Source organism: Cervus canadensis, chromosome 22 (genome assembly GCF_019320065.1).
Source record: "Cervus canadensis isolate Bull #8, Minnesota chromosome 22, ASM1932006v1, whole genome shotgun sequence".
In the NCBI taxonomy this organism is placed as follows: Eukaryota; Metazoa; Chordata; class Mammalia; order Artiodactyla; family Cervidae; genus Cervus; species Cervus canadensis.
In genome coordinates, this window is record NC_057407.1 from 5135042 (window position 1) to 5155562 (window position 20521).

The window sequence follows — 20521 nt, forward strand, 5'->3', positions numbered from 1 at the left end:
CCTTCAATATCCTTTCTGGGTTTTAACAGACTGCTCAGTTCAGCGGTAAGTGGGCCTGTCCCCCGCTGGAATGTCACTGTGCTTCCTAGAGCCCAGGAGGCCTGACACTTTCAGCAGACAAGAACTGGTCCTCCCTTGGGCTGGCAGTGGACACACAGTAGGTGCTCAGTGAATGCTGGTGAGTTGTGGAGTACTGTTGGCAACTTGGAGATCTTACGGTGCATAAAAAATACTGAAGAGAATGGGTCTGGACACTAGTATCCACAATATTTGTGTTTCGGAAAAGTGTTCATCTCTTCTGCTTTACTGTATAAACCTCAGTCCCTAACAACTTTTCAACCCTAAGGTGACTCGGCTTTTAAAATGGTCCTTATTATGGATCTCAAGTCTATGTAATAACTAGTTAGCTGATTATGTAAACACAAGCTTGGTAAGTGGTTCTCTATTCCTCAAGGGTTAACTCGTTGGGACTCTAACAGATCAGATCGGCATGAATGAGTTTGCTTTTTAGAATGCCCTGGTCTTACCCCTTTCATTTGTGTAATGTCTAGTGGGCTTTCTTATGGGCTTTGCCTTCTCATTCATTTTATTTTTTTATGTCAAAAACTATTTTATTGCAGCACTGGTGGTAATAACAAAATCAGAAATAATCTAAACATCCATCAACAGAGAAATGGAAAAATAACACGAAGTAACATACCTACAAGAGAATATGACACTAGGATTTAAAAAAATTTTTTTTTTAAAGATAAAAGCATTAGACCTGTATTTAGCAACATGGACAGGTCTTTAAAGCATCAGGTTGCATGAAAAATGCAAGTTGCAAAACACAGCTTATGCAACTTAGTGTATTGTTTGTAAACACCTGGAAAATACAATTCATTCAATATAAAAATATAAAAGTGAGGGCAAAAAAAAAAAACAACAAAGTGAGGGCAGGCACTAGTAGTAGTGGTTTCCCTTCAGAATGGTGAGGGAAGTAAGTGGGGGGCGGGGCTCATCTGTAACATTTCTTTTACCTTAAAGAAAGAAAAACTTGAAGCAAATAATACCAATGGCAGTAATGCATGGCATGAACTAAGTGTCTGCCGTATTAATTTTTGTTGCTACTTTTCAAGTTAACAGACTTTAAGGGAAGTTTTAGATTTACAGAAAATTGAGTCGAGTTCCATGTGTTCTCTCCTCAAGCCTCACAGTTTCCTTATTATTAACCTCTGGCATTAGGGCGGCACACTTGTTACAACGGATGGGAACACTCGTGACACGTTATTATTAACTCCAGCCCGTATTTCACGCTGGGGCTCACTCTGGTTTTATAGTTCTGTGGGTTTAGACAAGTGCCCATTGCTACAGTGTTATACAGAATACGTCATGAAAACCTCCTTTGCGCACCTACTTAACTTCCTTCCTCCTCCTGAGCCTCCAGCAACCACTGATCTTTAAACTATTTCTATAGTTTCACCTTTTCCAGAAAGTCAGATCACCAAGTAATTACACAGTAAGCAGCCTTTTCAGACTGAGGCCTTTCACTCAGCAACATGCATTTAAAGCTCCTCCATGTCTTTTTGTCATTTCATGGTTCATCTCTTTTTACTGCTGAATAATATTCCACTGTATGAATGTATCCCTGTTTTTTTTTTTTTTTTTAAATCCATTCACCTATTGAAGGACACCTTGGTTGCTTTCAGCTTGGGTGGCTATATTATACAGCTCCCCTAAATAGTTATGTGCAGGTTTTTGTGGGGACATAAGTTCCCAACTCCTTTGAATAAATACCTAGGAGCACAATCCTGAATCATAAACTAAGAACAGACGACTTGTTTTGTAAGAAGCTACCCAACTGTCTTCAAAAAGACCTGTGCTATTTTACATCCCCACCAGCAACAAATTCTCATTCATTTTAAAATTAAATTTGTTGAGATACAACTCACATGCCACATAATTCACAGACCATACGATTCACCAATTTAAACTGTAAAATTCTGTGGTTTACATGTCTTCATGGAATTGAGAAACCATCACCACTGTTTAATTCCAGGACATTTGCATCATCCCCCTAAAACCCAGGACCCATCATGATTTCCCCAAACACTCCCTTCACCCCCACCATCTCCTAACAACCACTCATCTATTCTATGTCTCTATAGATTTGCTTATGCTGGATATTTCATATACATGGAATCTCATTCATTAAAAAAAAACAACAAAAAAAGTCTTGTTATTTTCTGGGGCATGCTAGCTTCCATGCCAGATGCTGGAATCACAGACTGGAGTAAAACCTAGTGTCTGCCTTCTAGCTGCTCACAGTCCAAGAATAAACATTTGCAGACCTCCCAGGGTTCTCTCTCGGCCACGACAGCCATACTCGTGTTAGCTGGCTGAGGCCCGTGTACCAGTTGGATGCTCGGGCCAGAAGGCCCATCATTTCCCTTTGGGTTCAGCACTGCTGGGTAGATGCTACCCAGGGATCCATCTCACTGGGTGCTGATCAGGCCTACAAACATTCCCCTTTATCGCTACTGATCAAGCAGATAGACTTGACCTATCCTTTTCAAAAGACACCCTCCTTGGTAATGACTCAGAAGTTTTAGTCTGTTTTCAAATACACCCAGTTTGTCATCTTCCTGCCATTAAGATCAAAGGAATGTCTCTCCCAGGTTTCTAGTAAGGTGCTTGAGATGTTCCCCTGCGATAATGACTGTCCTTAGCACATATCAGAGTGGGTACACAGAGGTCTCCCTGCAGATCCTGAAAACAAGGTGAGCCTCGGAGAATGGAATTAGTAGAACTGACACATGCCGGAGGACCCTGGCCATGTGTGGAAGTTAGTCTACTGAAGAGGTTATAGAAAAGCAGTTGAGGATACGGGGGGCTTCCCATGTCAATCAAAGTGACACAGGAGCCACGTCAGGAGACGCGTTGTAACTAAGAAAGCGATCGACATAACTCTAGAAGACTGTTTACAGGTGGCATCAGGGTCCACATGGAGTCTGAGAAAGGGAGCCCAGAGTTTCTGCAACCATCTGTTCATGTGTCTGCCTTTGTCCAGAGATTAGCAAGATGATCTCACCGGAAAGCAAGACCCTTCAGTTCCTGGGGGATCACAGGTCCATGAGGTTATCATGAAACCTCCCAACTCCCAACTGCCTCCCCATGTATGGATGGGAAGTGGCAGACAGACTGTAACAATGTGTTTTATATATCAGTTTCTTAGGAGCTTGGCTATTGGGAGTTAGTCTTCAAGCTCTGGCAAAACTGAGTTTCTGACCCAAAGGGGTAGGACTCATGCACCGTGATGATCCACCAAAGCACCTATCTGGAGAAGACAGGTTTAGGAAAGGTGAAAACCATGGGCCAACATACAAGGTCTGCCATTTAGAACAGGAATTTAACTAACTCTAAGGCAAGTCCAACAAATAGAGATATTGTAAGGTAATAGTTAAAAACACAGGTTTTAGAGCCAAATGACTTGGCTCCAACACATACTAGCTACGTCAACTTGGGCAACTTACTTAGCCTCTAGGCACCTTGATTTCCTCATCTGTGAAATAAAATGCTTGTAAAGACTAAATGAGATAACCCAAACAAATGCTCACTGAGACATCTGAAACACAGCAAGCTCTCAGAAGTTACCCATCACATCACCATCATCTGAAGGACAATCAGACCACCCTTTGAGACGGGGAGCCCCCCAGAGTTCAACTGGCAGAGATCTGTCAACTGAGGGCCAAATAAAAACTTGACGTCGTTGAACTTACTTCAACTCCAGGATTTCCAATGAGCTCTAAGCCCCTAAAGCTCTTACATACAATTCAAAACAGGAATGTGGTCTCAGTAGTTGATGCGTTTTTTACATAAAACCTTTTCTTGCCATCCAATACATGTATACTTTCCTGAGTACTCATGTGCACAGCACCTGTTAGCCGATGAGAATGGGAAAGGTGGTCCTTTCCTTCAAGAAGCTGGACATCTAACTGAGAAGAGCAGATGAGAGAAGCAGACAGTGATGCAGACGTGCGTGCTGGATTCAGGCCGACTGTCCGTTTGGTGCTGGCCCTTTTATCGGAGGGTCAGGGGAGTCTCTGTGTCTAGAATCGCTCTAAGGAGCATGAGGAGTGTGTTAGTAAACGAAGCTGAGACCAGTCACATTGCCTCTCCCTCCCTCTCAATCTCAGCCTCTTTCCACTCCCTTTAAGGTGCAGCAAAGCAGTGTGATGGCTCTGCGACCTTTCAGTCTCAGACTCCCAGGCAGTGCTGGCTGGACCGTGGCAGCACCGGTGAAGGCAGACACGCAGCGTCTGCGCTTCGACTTCCCGGGACAGCAAAGGCTGCCCTCTTTTTACTTGTAAAGTTAAAGTGTTAGTCGCTCAGTTGTGTCTTACTCTCTGCGACGCCATGGACTGTAGCCCACCAGGCTCCTCTGTCCATGGAATTCGCCAGACAAGAATACTGGAGTGGGCTGCCATTCCCTCCTCTGGGGGATCTTCCCAACCCGGGGATCGAACCCGGGTCTCCCACATTGCAGGCACATTCTTTACCATCTGGGCCACCATAAAGACTGCTCTGATGCCCCCTTCCTCTCATCTGTAGACTCAATGGGGGAGAAGGAAAGCGGGCTTTCTTCATGTGACCCCAGGAGGTTAATAATATTAATATTCACTGACTGTACTGAATATTAATATTCACTGTAGGTTCACGCAAGGCTATTACAATCAGCATACGTAAGAAAACCCCCTGTCATCTCGTAAAGCACCATCTCCACTCTCTAGTGACACTTTCTTTTTGTGACATTCGAACCACAGTTCCAGACTTCCTTTAGGTCCCATGGGAGCTGGCTGCTGCATTTTAAGTGTATTACTCTCCTCTAACATGTCAGGTAAGGGAGAGAGGCCCCGGGGGTCTGTCTTGTACTCTTGTACCCTGGACGAGCGGCCGGGGCCAGCGACACCAGGAGACTCCTCACAGTGGGACAGTCGCCAGTTTACTGGTTGCTCTTTTGCCTCGAGAAATTCACAGCACCTTCGGGCAAGAGGGGACAGCAGTGTGGTGTTTATTGAAATCTACATCTGGTAGCAATTTGTCCAACAGCAACCAGCTTCCCCCCACCCCCCAGCCCTGTCCTTTTCTTCAAGTCAAATAACCCACAGGGGCCCATAATGCTCCACAACTGTTCATTTGTGTGAGGCCTGTACCACGTCGTTTATGTTCCTAATTACAGATCTGGGTGCACGGCAAGGATGATTTTTTTAGACTGCAGTGGAGACTGAGGGCTTGTGTCCTGAGGCAGCGACACAGGCTGGCCGTCCCCATCTGGGCTGAAAGAGGCGGCCTCACGCCGGCCTCTGGCCCCACACTTGGCCAGCACAGATGGCCCGAGCAGTCCCCTTCCCAGCCCTACGAGGTGTGGCCTCACGATGCTGCACGGACGCTTGAGAGAAGGGGGAGAGCTGAGCCCTGACCGACAACAAGAAACGGGTGCGCTGTGGAGAAAGGAGCAGCCCAAGCGCCCACCTCAGACAAAGCTCTTTCTTCCTTAGCGGGTGGTGGTGGTGAGGGAAGCTGTTTGCTGGAAGTTTGTTTGCTGGAGGCCTCGCTGAGTAGAGTTCTTTTATATGAACCTGTAGTTAGGTGAGAAGACGGTGGAAATCAAGAAAGCAGAGCGTGTCAAGCTTGGGGGGCAGGCAGAAATCTGGTGACTGGAATGTCCAGGTTTACAGTGAAGACCCCAGAGGAAAGCAGAACTGTTTAGGAGGGACGAGAACAGACGGAGGAATTAAGAGCAGGGTGGACTTGGGATGGGCGTCTGAACATGTGCCCAGCTATGCGTTACCAGTCTCGGGAAGGCCCGGCCTGTACCTCAATGAATCCCCACCTAGCCATGAAACTGGAAAGGGATCAATAAATATTTGTTGACCGACAGGAGCCAGGCTTCAATATGAACAATATTACTAAAGATATACACTATAGAATATTTCCCATCCCTGTCCCTCCGTGCTCTGCCAGAGCTAAGGTGAGAAGCAAGATGGATCAAAATGAAGATTTCAGAACCGAGAATCAATTTAATTTCACAGTATGAAAACACGGAAACCCCCCAAGAACAACACAGCGCAGATGTTATGTTTGCAAGTGAGAGGGGTCAGCTGTAAAAATACAGCCCCTAGGACTGGGGTCATGGACCAAACGGCGAGCCCACCTCCCAGGCCCCCAGGACCCTCCGCTGCGGTCAGCAAGTCTGGGCCAGCGGCACTCCACTTCCTCATCCCCACTTTCTCTATCACAGGCTGAGAAATCCCTCCTACCCGACAAAATGCACTCCTTTATCTCAATGCGTTTATAATTCAAAGTCACACACAAGCTGCCGAGGAGGAGAGCTGTTCAGCATGCCATTCCACTGGGAGATGATGGAATTCGGGGGTGACGACGGTGGTGGGGGAACAGCCTGATGGCTTAGCTGGTCAATGTCATCTCAATAGTTTAAATGTTGTATTCCCATTTGGCTTTTGCAAACATCAGAAGTAAGTCCCGGAGTCCCATTCCTGCCTCCTTCAAAGCCTCAGGCGCTGGGGACTCTGTGGAGGGGTGGGCTGGCCTTCAGGACTGCTTCCGTCAGACCAGCATGCCCAGGAGATAACCTCAAGTGGAAGAGGCCTGTGTGGGACAGCAGGACAGAGGGGACACAGCCTAACGGGAGAAGTGTGTCTCCTCATGCAGCGATGAGGGTGCGAGGACAGCTTAACAGATATGCTCAAGTTTCTACACCAAGGGACTGATGCTTAATTATTATTTCAAAAACTGCTTATGTATAAAGATACAAACTTAAGGAGAAAGCAAACAATGGCTTAAAAGGTGCCTTTAAAACCCTGCGAACTATTGGGACATTTTGAGTTCATGTTGGATTTCAGGTGGTGATACGGAATTATTGTTCTTTATTCTGTGATGACAACAGTATTCCATTTACATAGAAGAGCATCTGTATGTTTATCAGAATAAAAAAAAATATATAGGGGAGGGAGTGTCACTGTATACGGAACTTGCTTTCAAACAGTTCAGGAAAAGAGAAAACATGTGAATGTGTATGCGATGTGTGAGGAAAGGAAGAGCAAGAGATAGGCAGGTGTGGCAAAACATGAACAGACGAATCCAAGAGGAAGGTACCGGGTATTCATTTCACTTTTCTGTAAACTTTTATGTATGTTTGAGACTTTTCACACACACACACACACACACAAATATCTTGGGGAGAAGAAAAAATCCTGTAACAAAGAGTGAAATTTTAAAGATTCAGAGCCAGGTTGGGATTTGGATCTTTCAGATGCCCACTTCAGCTTAAACAGCAACAGACTGCAGGGCACGCTTGTCTTCCCTCCACCCCTCCATCAGGGTGACCCTGACTGTCTCCTCCTAAGGGGCCCACAAGGGAGGCAGTTCACCAGTGGGCTCTGTGGTACTAGAGAAGACTCTTGAGAGTCCCTTGCACTGCAAGGAGATCAAACCAGTCCATCCTAAAGGAGATCAGTCCTGAATATTCATTGGAAACACTGATGCTGAAGCTGAAGCTCCAGTACTTTGGCCACCTGATGCGAACAGCCGAGTCACTGGCAAAGACCCTGATGCTGGGAAAGACTGAGGGCAAGAGGAGGAGGAGGCGACAGAGGATGAGATGGCTGAGTGGCAGTTTAAGCAAACTCGGGGAGACAGTGAAGGACAGGGAAGCCTGGCATGCTGCAGTTCGTGGGTTTGCAAAGAGTCAGACACAACTCAGCAACTGAACAACAACTCAACCAAGTATCACTGGCTCTCGGTGGTAGGAGAAAGGGTTCAATGAGGTGTGCAGAGACCACAGCTTTGAAAATGAGGGCACAGTAAAAATGGAAGAAATCATTGTCACATCTACACCAAGTTTACTCTCAGAATGAGCTCGTTGTCACAAACAGAAAATCCCCACAACCACCAGGACCCAGACAGAGAAAGGAGGAGACAGAAGCTGGGGAGGGCCAAGCATGTGCCTCGTGGATATGTGCTTCCTTTCTTTTAAAAAATATTTTATGGAGAAAAAATCCACACGCCACACAACTCACCAGTTAATGTGAATTATTCAAAGGTTTTAGCACATTCACAAGGTGCAATCATCATCACAATCCAAGAATGGAACACTTATCAGAAATGGAACACAATCAGAAAGAAACCCTTACCCAGAAGCAGTCACTCCTCATTTCCCCCCAAGTCTCCGCACACACCCCACTTCCCAGGAACCCCTAATCTGCTTTGACTCTATGGACTTTTTAATTCTGGACATTTCGTACAAATGAAATACTATAATACGTGGCCTTTTGTGACTGGCCTGCTTCACTCAGCACAATGATTTCAAGGTTCATCCTTCATCCACATTATAACATGTGCCTTTCTTTTTTATTACCAAATAATATTCCATTATTATTCCAAGCGTAATATCCACATTTGATTGATCTGTTCACCAGGTGATGGGCCTGTGGGTGGTTTCTACTTTCTGGAAATTATGATAAAGAATGCTGTTATAATCACATGTGTACAAGTTTCTGTGTGAACATTAGTTTTCATTTCTCTTGCTTATACACCTAGAAGGGGAAGAACAGAGCCATATGGTAATTCTATTTAACTTTGTGAGGAACTGCCAGACTGTTTTCCAAAGTGACTGCACCATTTTACACTCCAAGCAACACTGTGTGAGGGTTCCAATTTCTCCATGCCTCACCAATACTTATTACTCTCATCTTTTATAGTCATCTTAGTGGGCCTGCAGTGGTATCTCACAGTGGTTTTTGATTTGCATTTCTCTGACAGTTAATGATGCCAAGCACCCTTTTTTTAATGGACTTATTGGACATCTGTATATCTTCAAAAAATGTCAATTTAAATCTATTGGCCATTTTTAAATTGGATTAGTGATTTTTTATTATTGAGCTATAAGAAATCCCTATATAAATATTCTGGATACTGGCTCCTAATCAGAAAAATGAATTGCAAAAACAAAAACACCTTTATTCTCTAATTCTTTTCCTTTCTTGATAGTGTCCTTTGAAGCACAAAGTTGCAAATTTTGATGGAGCTCGATTCCCAATTAATCTATCTTTTGCTTTGTTAGGCGCTTTCTTATTTAAAGCTCACAGTAATTGTGCAGAGTAGAAATTACTGATCCCATTCAACAAATACGGAAAAGGAAGCTCAGTGAAGCAAATGACCCAAGGTCTCACAGGGGCCACTGCACATGGCCCTCTCCTGCCACATGAGTGAACAGGGCAGTTGTGGCCACTGCTTGGAGCTGGGCCATGAATTCAGGCCTTCTGACCAGGCCAGGTTCAGGCCTTCATATACTCTGGGAGTGTTACTGTGTAATATGGCCGATTTTTAAACAGACTCCTCAGATACTACACATTTAACATTCTAAGGATGCTGCCATTACTTAAAACAAGGGGATTTGGGGAATCTGTCTTTGGAAGTTATATGAACAGGTGGTGTGTTGGGCATGTTTTATAAACATACCCAATTGTAATGAGGGGAGATTTCAGTTTATGACGAAGCCAAAAGCCCTGGGTACCCAAGTCTGGAAAAGGAGGTAAGTTATTCGGCTGGATTGCGCTTTTAGGATTTATATAAATGGTGGCACACACACACACCAACCAATACAAAGTATGAGAAGTCATTTAAGAGTTAAAGGTAGATCTAAGTCTCAGAACTGTTTCCAGCAATGGCAGCCACATAGGAGAGATCCCAGAGGGCATTGATACCTGTATGAAAAGGAATCACACTGATACACTGGAAGACATTTTGATATAAAAACTGGCCATCTTTGTACTTCTCAGTCACACCAGTATGTTGAATCAAAATTACTGAATTACTGGAGCTAAAAAGGATTTCACATTTCGTCCAATCTCCTTAAATTTAAGTGATGTAACTGATGCACCAACTGTTGACTCGCGAGTCCTCACGAGAACACTAGCAGAACAGGGACTAAAATTAAAGGAGGATGCAGTTTCCATGTTCTAGTTCTTATTATTAGCTGTTTGAACTCTGCTTTTAGCATTTATGGTTCTTCTCCTCTTTCCCCCACAGACCTCCAAGTGGGTTGTGCCATCCAAGACGCCTCTTCTAAAGGGTGTGGAACTGTGCCCGAGGTTCACTGTCCATCCTCCAACCGGATCATCCCTAATACCAACTTATTTAAACATCTCAAGTCCATGTAGATAACTCTGACAGCAAATAAAAGGGGCTCATTTTATGAAGTGAGTTCTGAAGGGATACTGCCAAGCCTTATTTCAAAAGCCAGGCTCCAGTTTCCAGTCTAAGAATCAGACAGCTTTCTGCCTGCTGTCTCTGCCTTTCCCCTCTCACTTAGGAAAGAAGGCCAAAGCTGAGTCTCGAGGGACTGCTTCATAAGGAAAAATCGACGCAGGGTACGGTGTCAGGATGGGCCAGTACAGGTTGGAAGTGGGCTAGCAGAAGGCTTGGGAGAAGAGATGCTGCTTCGTGAGAGGGTTAGGTCAGTCCCCAGAGCCATTTCCCTCCACTGGAAACAGGTTTAAGTGCTGACACGGGGGTTTCCCACAGCTTCTACCAGCCTCCAAAGGCGTATTTGTCATCGGAGGCTCTTGATGAAGCTGTACATAAATATCTGACTGTTGTTAAATACAAAACAAAACAAAACAAAAATATTCCACGGGAACCAAATCAAAACCAGCTGTGAGGGGGAGAGGCCAAAAACTCAGTGTCAGTGCAAAAGGTTCGGCAGAAACACTTGTTAATTGTGCTATTTACTTTGCTGAATAGTAAACTGTCATGCCAATGAAGTCATATCACATGACTATAGTGTCTTTCATATGACTCTCCAGCTACGGGAGAAATGGGCATTTTATTTTCTAGAATTCTGGATTCTGTAGTGGATGAGTCAGAATCTGAGTTTTAATTCAGAATCAACCCGTCAGCCCAGGCCTGTTCATTGCCAGTCATTAAAAAAAAAAAAAAATTATGATTTTACATTCTATGGTATATAGCTGGTGTGCTAAACTTACTTTTTAAATGATCATTCATTAATCCCTAATTCTGCAGAAAGAAAGTGGTGCTCAGCAAAAACACAGTTCTTTTAAAGGAGTGCTGTAATTGCAATCCTAAAAAATAACTGTATGACACAGCATCAAGTAAAACGTGTGTGTGTGTGTGAGTCGCTCAGTCGTGTCTGACTCTTTGCGACCCCATGGACTGCAGCCTGCCAGGTGCCTCTGTTCATGGGATTCTCCAGGCAAGAATACTGGAGTGGGTTGCCATTTTCCCCTCCTGGGGATCTTCCCAACCCAGGGATCAAACCCACATCTCTTGTATTGTGGGCAGATTCTTTACTGTCTGAGTCACCAGGGAAGCCAAGTAAAATGTAGCCTAAAATTAATGCTGGAATCATGAAACTTGCCAACTTTCAAAAATGAGAATGAACTATTTCAGGCAAGTTGGGTTATGGAATTTTGGAATTTGTACATCTCAAGGATATACCAATATAGCTTGTTTTATTAACTCCTATAAATCAGTGTTTTCTCTCTCTGGTTAGATCGAGTTTGAAACTTATTTGGCATTTCCCACAGCACAATGCTGAACTCACAGCTGGAACTGAAGCAGTACATGTGAACTGATACTTGATGAAAAATAACCCTAAGAAGGAAAGTTAAAGCAAATTTTATGAAAAGATGGCTAAGTCATTCACAAGTTTGATTAGACTCGGCCTCTTTACAACAAACTCAGCAATTTAAAGAGTATGTGGTGAGCACGTCAATGGCTCCGTGACTTGGATGTCTTGTGTTTCATCAACTTTAGGTTCATTTCCTTTGGTTCCAATTGGGATAAACAGTCAGCTAGGAGCCAAGGGGGACTGGGGTCCATCTTCAAATATGTGAGACCATTCTCAACAGGGTCTTGAAAGTAAAGGTCTGAACTCTGTGCAAAATTTCCTGTTCAGAGAGCAACTTTTTAAGAGGGTGAACAGCTGAGTGGGGCCTCCTAATACCTCATGGGCAAAGTGTACTTACCAAGAGCTAAACTGGCTACAAAGAATCTAGCAATCTCTGCCCAAGACCCCTTCCTTATGAAAAATTTATGAGGTGGGTGTTTTAAAATTTTCAATCTACAACTTGAGATAAAATTAATCCATCAACACATATTTTTCACGTAAGTATTTTTACTGCATCCTTGGTCTATAGCTTCTCTTCACTGTACTAAATGAAACAGGAGGACTTTACCTGCTAAACCAAGCTACAAGTTCTGTTCTTTTTCTCCAAGCTGTATCTCCACCCTGTCTCTAATACCATCAGTCATTTTCACTCATTTATCCCACTACCTCAAAATCATCACATCCCAAGACAGACTGACCTCTGTGAAGGCACCTGCTTCCCCCAACTGCCAGTCCCCTTTTCGCACCTCGCTCCTCACTCCTCTTCAACAGACCCAACCTGGCGATCTGTCTGTTTGTCTCAACAGCACTATCATTAAACTAGTACAAAGGCAATCATTTTTGGATACTCGATGACGGGAGGGAGATGGGTGCAAAAAACTCCATGGGTCAATCTCACTAAACGTGGTTGATTCTGTCTTGAATCTCTCTCTCAACCCATTCTCTCTGTGCCCCTTTCTACGAAAATAAAGGGATCTGTAGTCTCTAGCGGGATCAGTTTTGTATTCCTCCTTCATAAAGGGGCCATATCTGGGAAGAGAGACCACAAATGTTAAGGGAGATGAAAAAGTTTAATAACAACGAAACATTTTCTTTCTTTAAATTGAAAGGAATTACTTTGCTACAAAATGGATGAACCTAGAAAACATCATGCTAAGTAACAGATATCAGACACAAAGGCCTTAACTTTGTTTGGTTTTAGGCTCTTGAAAGTGAAGCCGCTCAGTCGTGTCCGACTCTTTGCGACCCCATGGACTGTACCCTGCCAGGCTCCTCCATCCATGGGATTTTCCACGCAAGAGTACTGGAGTGGGTTGCTATTTCCTTCTCTAGGGGATCTTCCCGACCCAGGGATCGAACCTGGGTCTCCCACATTGCAGGCAGACTCTTTACTGTCTGAGTCACAACGGAAGCTCATTCAGCCTCTTGATGACGGGCAAAGAGCAGAGTGAAAAAGCTGGCTTAAAATTCAACACTAAAAAAGCTAAGATCATGGCATCCAGTCCTATCGCTTTGCAGTAAATAGGAGGGGGGCAAAAGTGGAAGCAGTGACAGACTTTATTTTCTTGGTCTACAAAATCACTGTGGATAGTGACTGCAGCCATGAAATTAAAAGACACTTGCTCCTTGGAAGAAAAGATATGACAAACCTAGACAGTGTGTTAAAAAGAAGAGACATCACTTTGTTGACAACTGTGTAGTCAAAGCTGGTTTTTCCAGTTGTCATGTAATGAGAGGGTACAGGCAGGAAGGCTGGGGCCCCCAAATGGAGGAAACAGGCTGCAAATATCAGACATTTTTTCTTTATCTCTCTTTTAAGCAGCAGGAGGAAACAAACTACAAGTATCAAGATTTTTTCCCTTCTCTATACAAAATTAAAAGGAGGTTTCTTTTAAAATTCTGTGCTGCCATGACGACACCTGGTTCTACATGAACTTAACTTTTCTCAAACCGTGAGCTAACCAATGCATTTTTCTTATGGAAGCGTGTTTCGTAAGCTATTTTAATGATCTGTGTATTTACCTTCAATCAGGTCAGTCCTCAGTCATGTCTGGCTCTTCCCCCAGGCCTCCCTGTCCATGTATTTACCTTAGACTCTGTCTTTCTTCAGGTCAGTTTGCTTAAGAACCGACTTGACAAACCAGTCTGTTTTATGCAACAAACCAGTATGTTTTGCTCATGCAAATGTTCTCTTAAGCTATATTAATGAGACTATGTTATTCCTTGGAAATCCGCCTTTCTCCAAGACACAAGTCAATCATTTTATGGCCCAGGATGACTCACCTTGTGCCCATGTTATCTCAAAATGCATGTTGTGGGTGAGGGGCCTGGCGCCACTGTCTGAGTTTTGAGACACTTCCTTTCTCTAATTAGCATCCTGCTAGTAGGTATGTAACTTCCTGCTAAAGGCTAGCAGGGGGGCACTCTTTCTGCCTCCTTCTGATGTCTATGTCAGAAGCTTTCTTTATTTCTTTTATAAAACTTCATTACACAAAACCTCTGAGCGATCAAGCCTCGTCTGCTTTTGAACTGTGGTACTGGAGAAGACTCTTGAGAGTCCCTTGGACTGCAAGGAGATCAACCCAGTCCATCCTAAAGGAAATCAACCCTGAATATTCATGGAAGGACTGATGCCGAAGCTGAAGCTATAATACTTTGGTCATGTGACCTGAAGATCCAGCTCATTGGAAAAGACCTTGATGACGGAAGAAATTGAAAGCAAATGAAGAAGGGGGCAGCAGAGGATGAGATGGTTGGGCAGTATCACTGAGTCAGTGGACATGAGTTTGAGCAAGCTCCGGGAGAGGGTGACGGACAGGGAAGCCTGACGTGCTGCAGTCCATGGGGTTGCAGAGTCGGACACGACTGAGGGACCGAACAGCAACAACACGTGACATATCCAGGATCGGAAAATCCAGAGACAGAGGGAGGTTAGTGGTCACCAGGACTGCGAGGAGGCGGCAGGAGTGAGGAGTGCCGGCTCGGTGGGCACAAAGCTCCTTTTTGTGGGGATGAAAAGGTACTAAGCTCGACAGTGACAGTAGCAGGACTGTGAATGTACTAAAAGCCACCAAACTGGACATGCTCAAAGGGCGAAAGCTTCACGGTATGTGACTTGTAAGTCAATGAAGCTATTATTGAAAAGTACATTCGGGGCTTCCCTGGTGGCTCAGTGGTAAAGAATCCGTCTGCCAAAGCAGGAGACACGGGTTCAATCCCTGATTCGGGAAGATCCCACATGCCGTGGGGCCGCTAAGCCCATGTGCCACAGCTACTGAGCCTGTGCTCTGCAACAAGAGACGCCACCGCAGTGAGAAGCCCGCGCACCGCAATGAAGAACAGCCCCCCTCGCCACAACTAGAGAAAGCCTGTGCGAAGTATCAAAGACCCCTTGTAGCCAAACAGAAACAAACAGGCTCTGATATCGGGTAACTCCAACTAAATGCTCAAGATCTGAGTAACACACTTTAGACTCCTGGCCTCTGAGACCTTTATTCCAAGGACACCCTGGCCCTCCTCTCCTGTCCCACTCCTTCCCCACGCTTTCCCTGCCCAAATCTTCTTTTCAGAGACAGCCTACTTATCCTATCCTAACTAACTGGAAAATCTGGTCCCTTCTGAGGAAAGTTTTTTGTTGACATACTTACTCCTCCAGGCAGGAGTAACTGTTCTCTCATCACCTAATATACGAACGTCTAAAATGTTTTTGCTGATACTAGAGTTCAGTAGTCACGTCTCTACTGCACACACTGTGAGCTCATCTCGCTAAGTTTTGTATTCAGTTATGAGCACAGTGCCCTGCTAGCGAGTTTCCAAAAGATGTTCAGTAAAGGCTTTCTTTTTGGCAAAACCAGCATCTGTACAAATATTTTATAAACAATGTATAAAATGATACTGTCACATATAACTATCTGGTTGAATCTTTTGCAACTGCGATGTTGATGAATAAAACCAGTGAGTCCAAGAAGAGAATTAATTGGGCATTCCTCATCACATTGCTTCCCTGGTTGGCTCAGAGGGTAAAGCATCTGCCTGCAATGCGGGAGACCCAGGTTCAATCCCTGGGTCGAGAAGATCCCCTGGAAAAGGAAATGGCAACCCACTTCAGTATTCTTGCCTGGAAAATCCCACGGATGGAGAAGCCTGGTAGGCTACAGTCCATGGGGTCACAAAGAGTCGGGACACGACTGAGAGACTTCACTTTCTTTCTTTTTTTCATCGCATCGCTAAAACAAGTTGGGACTTTTCCATATGGGATGTAGAAGTTTGTATCTTTATTACTGAACATCTGTAAATGTACTGAGAATCAACTGTGCAAATCAGCACACGACCTTTATGCAGGTATGTGGATATCCTTTGATATTCATATTTATTCACACACACACTTTTCACAGTAAAGTAAAATAACATAGGCAAGACAATGATTTTTGTTGCTAGGAGGTCTGCTGATAGGCATTCTTTTTTAAAAACATAGTCCTATTTCAAGTCTTTTGAAGAAAAAGAATAACCCTTTTCTAAGATAGGAGATGCAAACTCCAATACCAATAAGAGTCATCAACTGAAAAGCATCTTCAAAACAAAGCACCATCACTTAACAGTATCTTTTGGCAAAAAAAGCAACAGCAGTGTTTGTCTGCAGGAAGGGAACTGGGTGGTAAGGGACAGGTGTAGAAGGAAGGTTTCCTGTCCACACAGTGTTTTTATGCCTTTAAAACCTTGTATCAAGCACATTATTTAATCTATAAAATTGGCTTTTTGGCTCCAGCTAACTATCACTATTAAGGAATGCAGGCCTGGGGTTGCCAGATCAGATCTTTCAAAGAAGTTGGGAATGGGAAAACTCACATTTTTATGTAAAACTCATAATTTTTAAAACGCTGGCTTCATTCAGGATTTAACACATGGGCGGCCAAACAAAACACACGTGTAAGCCATATCTGGTCACAGCCCAACCAGTTTACCATCTCTAATCTAAAACCTATGTGTGGCTTATGATTGCAGAACTATAAATGTACTTTAATGGAGGAAAACTTCAAAAAGAAAACTCAAGACTTGTGGATGAGATCACTCCCCCTTCCTGCCCTACCATCTCACTGCTGTTGCTTTCTTAACTGCCCCTTTTTCTGGGTCTTCGAAAAGGCAGCTAATGTTTGACCAACTAAAATGCAAAACAAGCCACATTTGATCAACGAATCTACCCTTTATCCTAGCATCCGGTCTGTTTTAAAAGAGTGAAACATGGTAGGCAGAGGCGATGGGGTCAATATCAAGTTGCAATTCTTCTAGGCAACCAAAGAAAAGTATGTGAATTATTTCTAGGTAGGTGGAATAATTCCCCCTGCCAACTAGTCAAATGCCTGCGTGGTTCAAAAGACCTGTAAATTTTTGTCCCTCACCATCAGCCCTGCTCAGGAGACAAAATGCAGCCTTGATCAACGTAACATTCTGAACCTTCTCCCGGAAGCCAATCACAGCTCTGGGGGAAATCTCACCGTCTCTTAAAGGCCTGAAGAGATGCCAGTTATCTGCTGAGAACAAGGCTAAGAGATTCTGTGTGGGCCTGATCACAGTCACAAGCGGAAGACTGCATCTGCTGGATGCCCAGAGGACACCGGGGCAAGACAAGGGAGATTTGCTTTTGGTTCTATGACAAGCACGCGAGAAGTGCCATCACGCCTCTGTGGTGAGGTGAAAACTCTTACTTCCATCTGCTGAGAGCTTCGGAAGATTTCACTGCAGTATTTCTGTGTGGTTTTCCTATACCCGGGGCTAGGTCCACTCTTAAATAGCAGTCTTTTCACCACCAGCTCGTCTGGTGTTCGGCCTGACCACCACTCACTGATCCCTGGGGCCTCCCCCAATAGTGAGGATACACAACCCCAGACGGTAATCAATGAACAGGACTAGGGGGTTGAAGGTAACTCTGCAAATGTCCTACAACTGAAGGACACAGGCACCCAGGCTTTTGTGTGGCTTGGGGAAACGCTATGACGGGCCACGTTTTCCTAAGAGCTTCTTTACCCAGGTTACTGTGGGAGAGGGCTGGGTTAGGGGGATGTGTTGATTTAATCTCATTCACCCATTTTGAGGGCTTCCCTGGTGGCTCAGATGGTAAAGAATCCGCCTGCAATGCAGGAGACCTGGGTTCGGTCCCTGTGTCGGGAAGATACCCTGGAGAAGGGAATGGCAGCCCACTCCAGTATCCTTGCCTGGAGAATCCCATGGACAGAGGAGCTTGGTGGGCTACAGTCTATGGGCTCACAGAGTCAGACACGGCTGAGTGACTAAGCATCCCCCTCGAGGAACTGTCTCGCTAAGTGACTGGGCAGTGCCATACATATGCAGCATACTCTTTGCTGAGAACAGCGAGCATTTGGAAAAGCAAAATGATCACCTACCCTGTAATCCCAGTCTTTAAAAAACAAACAAACCATGATTGTAGCAACCCAGGAAATTAACATTTGCAAAATAATCTAAATGGCAAGCAAAACAAAACTCTCTTAGGTTGTAACTGAGGAAGCCACTTCATGGTGGGCTTCAGGGGCCCAAGAGGACAGACTCACTTGTGAAATAAAAACCAGGCATGTTCTTGCTGAACATGGCCAGAGTCCAGTGTCTTCCCTGACTTGCATTTTGATGTATGGACATCACAGCCAACTCTGCAACGGCCACAGGCATGCTGCTCGATAGAAAGAACCGGGGTGCTTGGAAGTCGATCACCCGCAGTTTCTTCATCAGCAGTTTTGTGCATTTGGCACCCACCACACAACCTGCACACAGCAGCATCCAGCAACTGCAAAAGGCTCATTTACTGATGACGAGCAGACTGACTGAGCAGTTTGGTTCTAAGGAAAACATTCATAATTAACCGCTTCCTTCCTTTTCTGTAAATTTGAATACCAAACAGGTTTTAGACACATCTGTCTTCTGAACAAGATGCTTGTCTTAAGTCTTACCTCAGCAGCCTGGGTCTCTTGATGCAGCAACGTAAGACCGGTCAAGTCCTCTAAGAAGGAATGTGAAGAATTAAACACCTTCGCCAGGAAATTAAATCCTTCTCGTTCATACTGATCGAGAACCTGTAAAGACATTTATGAGTGAAAGTGTTACTCACTCAGATGTTTCCAACTCTTTTTACCCCATGGACCATAGCCTTCCAGGCTCCTCTGTCCATGGAATTCTCCAAGCAAGAATACTGGAGTGAGTAGCCATTCCCTTCTCCAGGAGATCGTCCTGACGCAGGGATTGAACCGGAGTCTCCTGCGTTGCATGAGGATTCTTTACTGTTAAGGCCACCATGGAAATATATTATATATATATGTTAAGGGGGAGGTGGGATTTAAATGCATATTAAAAGATTTTTACTTCTAATAATCACCTGCCAAAAATGGAACTAAAACAAGAATTAAAAATTAAATATGGGAAAAATCAATCTGTTAGGCCAAAAACAGTGAGGGTTTAGTATTTATAATTTTCTCTTTCTTAGAAAGAACGACAATACCATCTTCCAATTCAGATGACCGTAGTTATCAGACAAAATAAGTTACAAGCAAATGCACTAAAAATTCTAGTAGAAGAGTAGAGGTTGCTGATCCTAAGGTTCACTTTTCAGGAGAAAAGTAAGAGGCAATTATTTCCCAGTGCATTGACAGACGGATGGATAAAGAAACCGTGGTACAGACATACCCCGTGATACTAGCCATGAAAAGGCATGAGTGTGAGTCGGCTGAGGTTGGGCGGATGAACCCAGAGCTTGTTGCACAGGGTGGAGTGAGTGAGAAAAACAAACACGGATATTAAGGTGTGCACGTGAACCCTAGAGAAACGGCACTGATGAACCTGTGTGCAGAGCAGGAGTAGAGACACAGACGTCAAGAGTGGCTCGTGGACACAGCGGGGAAGGCAAGGGTGTGACAGGTTGAGAGCGCAGCGCTGCCATATGCACACCACGGTGTGTGAGGCAGGCAGCCAGTGGGGGCTGCTGCAGAACACAAGTCGAGCTGGTGCTCTGTGATGGCCCAGAGCGGCGGGAGGAGGGTGCTGGTGAGAGGGAGGCTCCAGAGAGACGTGATACATGTATATCTATAGCTGATTCACGTGGTTGCATGGCAGAAACACAACACTGTTAAGCAATGATCCTCCAATTAAAAATAAATTAATAAAAGAACAAACAAACAAAATTATAAGCAAGAGAAGAGTCAAGGAAAAAATTTTTTAAGGATAAAGGGAAAGGAAGGGACAAAAGGTGGGAAATGATACCCACCAGTTAGTCAAATGCATTAAAAATGATTTTTTTTAATGTAAAAATGAATTTCACCGGGCATATCACAAAAAAGTTGCCCAAACAGCCAATAAACATGAAAAGTTGCTCAACATTACAAGTGACAACTAAAAACCACAATGAATGACTACTTTATACCTACCAGAGTGGCTAAGATGAACAAGACAGAAAATACCAAGTACTCAGAAGGATATAGAACAACCACTATTCTCATGGGAACACAAAATAAGATAATCATCTTAGACGTTTAATATTTATATGCCGTGTGATCAAGAGATTCTTAAAGAAGTCTGAGCGCCAAAGAATCAATGCTTTTGAACTGTAGTGTTGGAGAACACTCTTGAGAGTCCCTTGGACTGCAAGGAGATCCAAGCAGTCCATCCTAAAGGAAATCAGTCCTGAGTATTCATTGGAAGGACTGATGCTGAAGCTGAAGCTCCAATACCATGGCCACCTGAAGCGAAGAGCTGACTCATTTGAAAAGACCCTGATGCTGGCAGGAGGAGAAGGGGATGACAGATGGTTGGATGGCATCACAGACTCAACGGACA

General features: G+C 44.3%; 1 protein-coding gene across 1 annotated transcript in view; it reads right to left on the reverse strand.

Moving 5' to 3' along the window:
- ATG7 (autophagy related 7) overlaps positions 1-20521 on the reverse strand; it is a 231789-nt gene that overhangs the window by 41029 nt on the left and 170239 nt on the right. The window contains exon 17 of the mRNA XM_043442242.1: positions 18646-18768. Coding sequence (XP_043298177.1) covers positions 18646-18768 — 123 coding nt within the window. The remainder of the gene's footprint in view (positions 1-18645; positions 18769-20521) is intronic.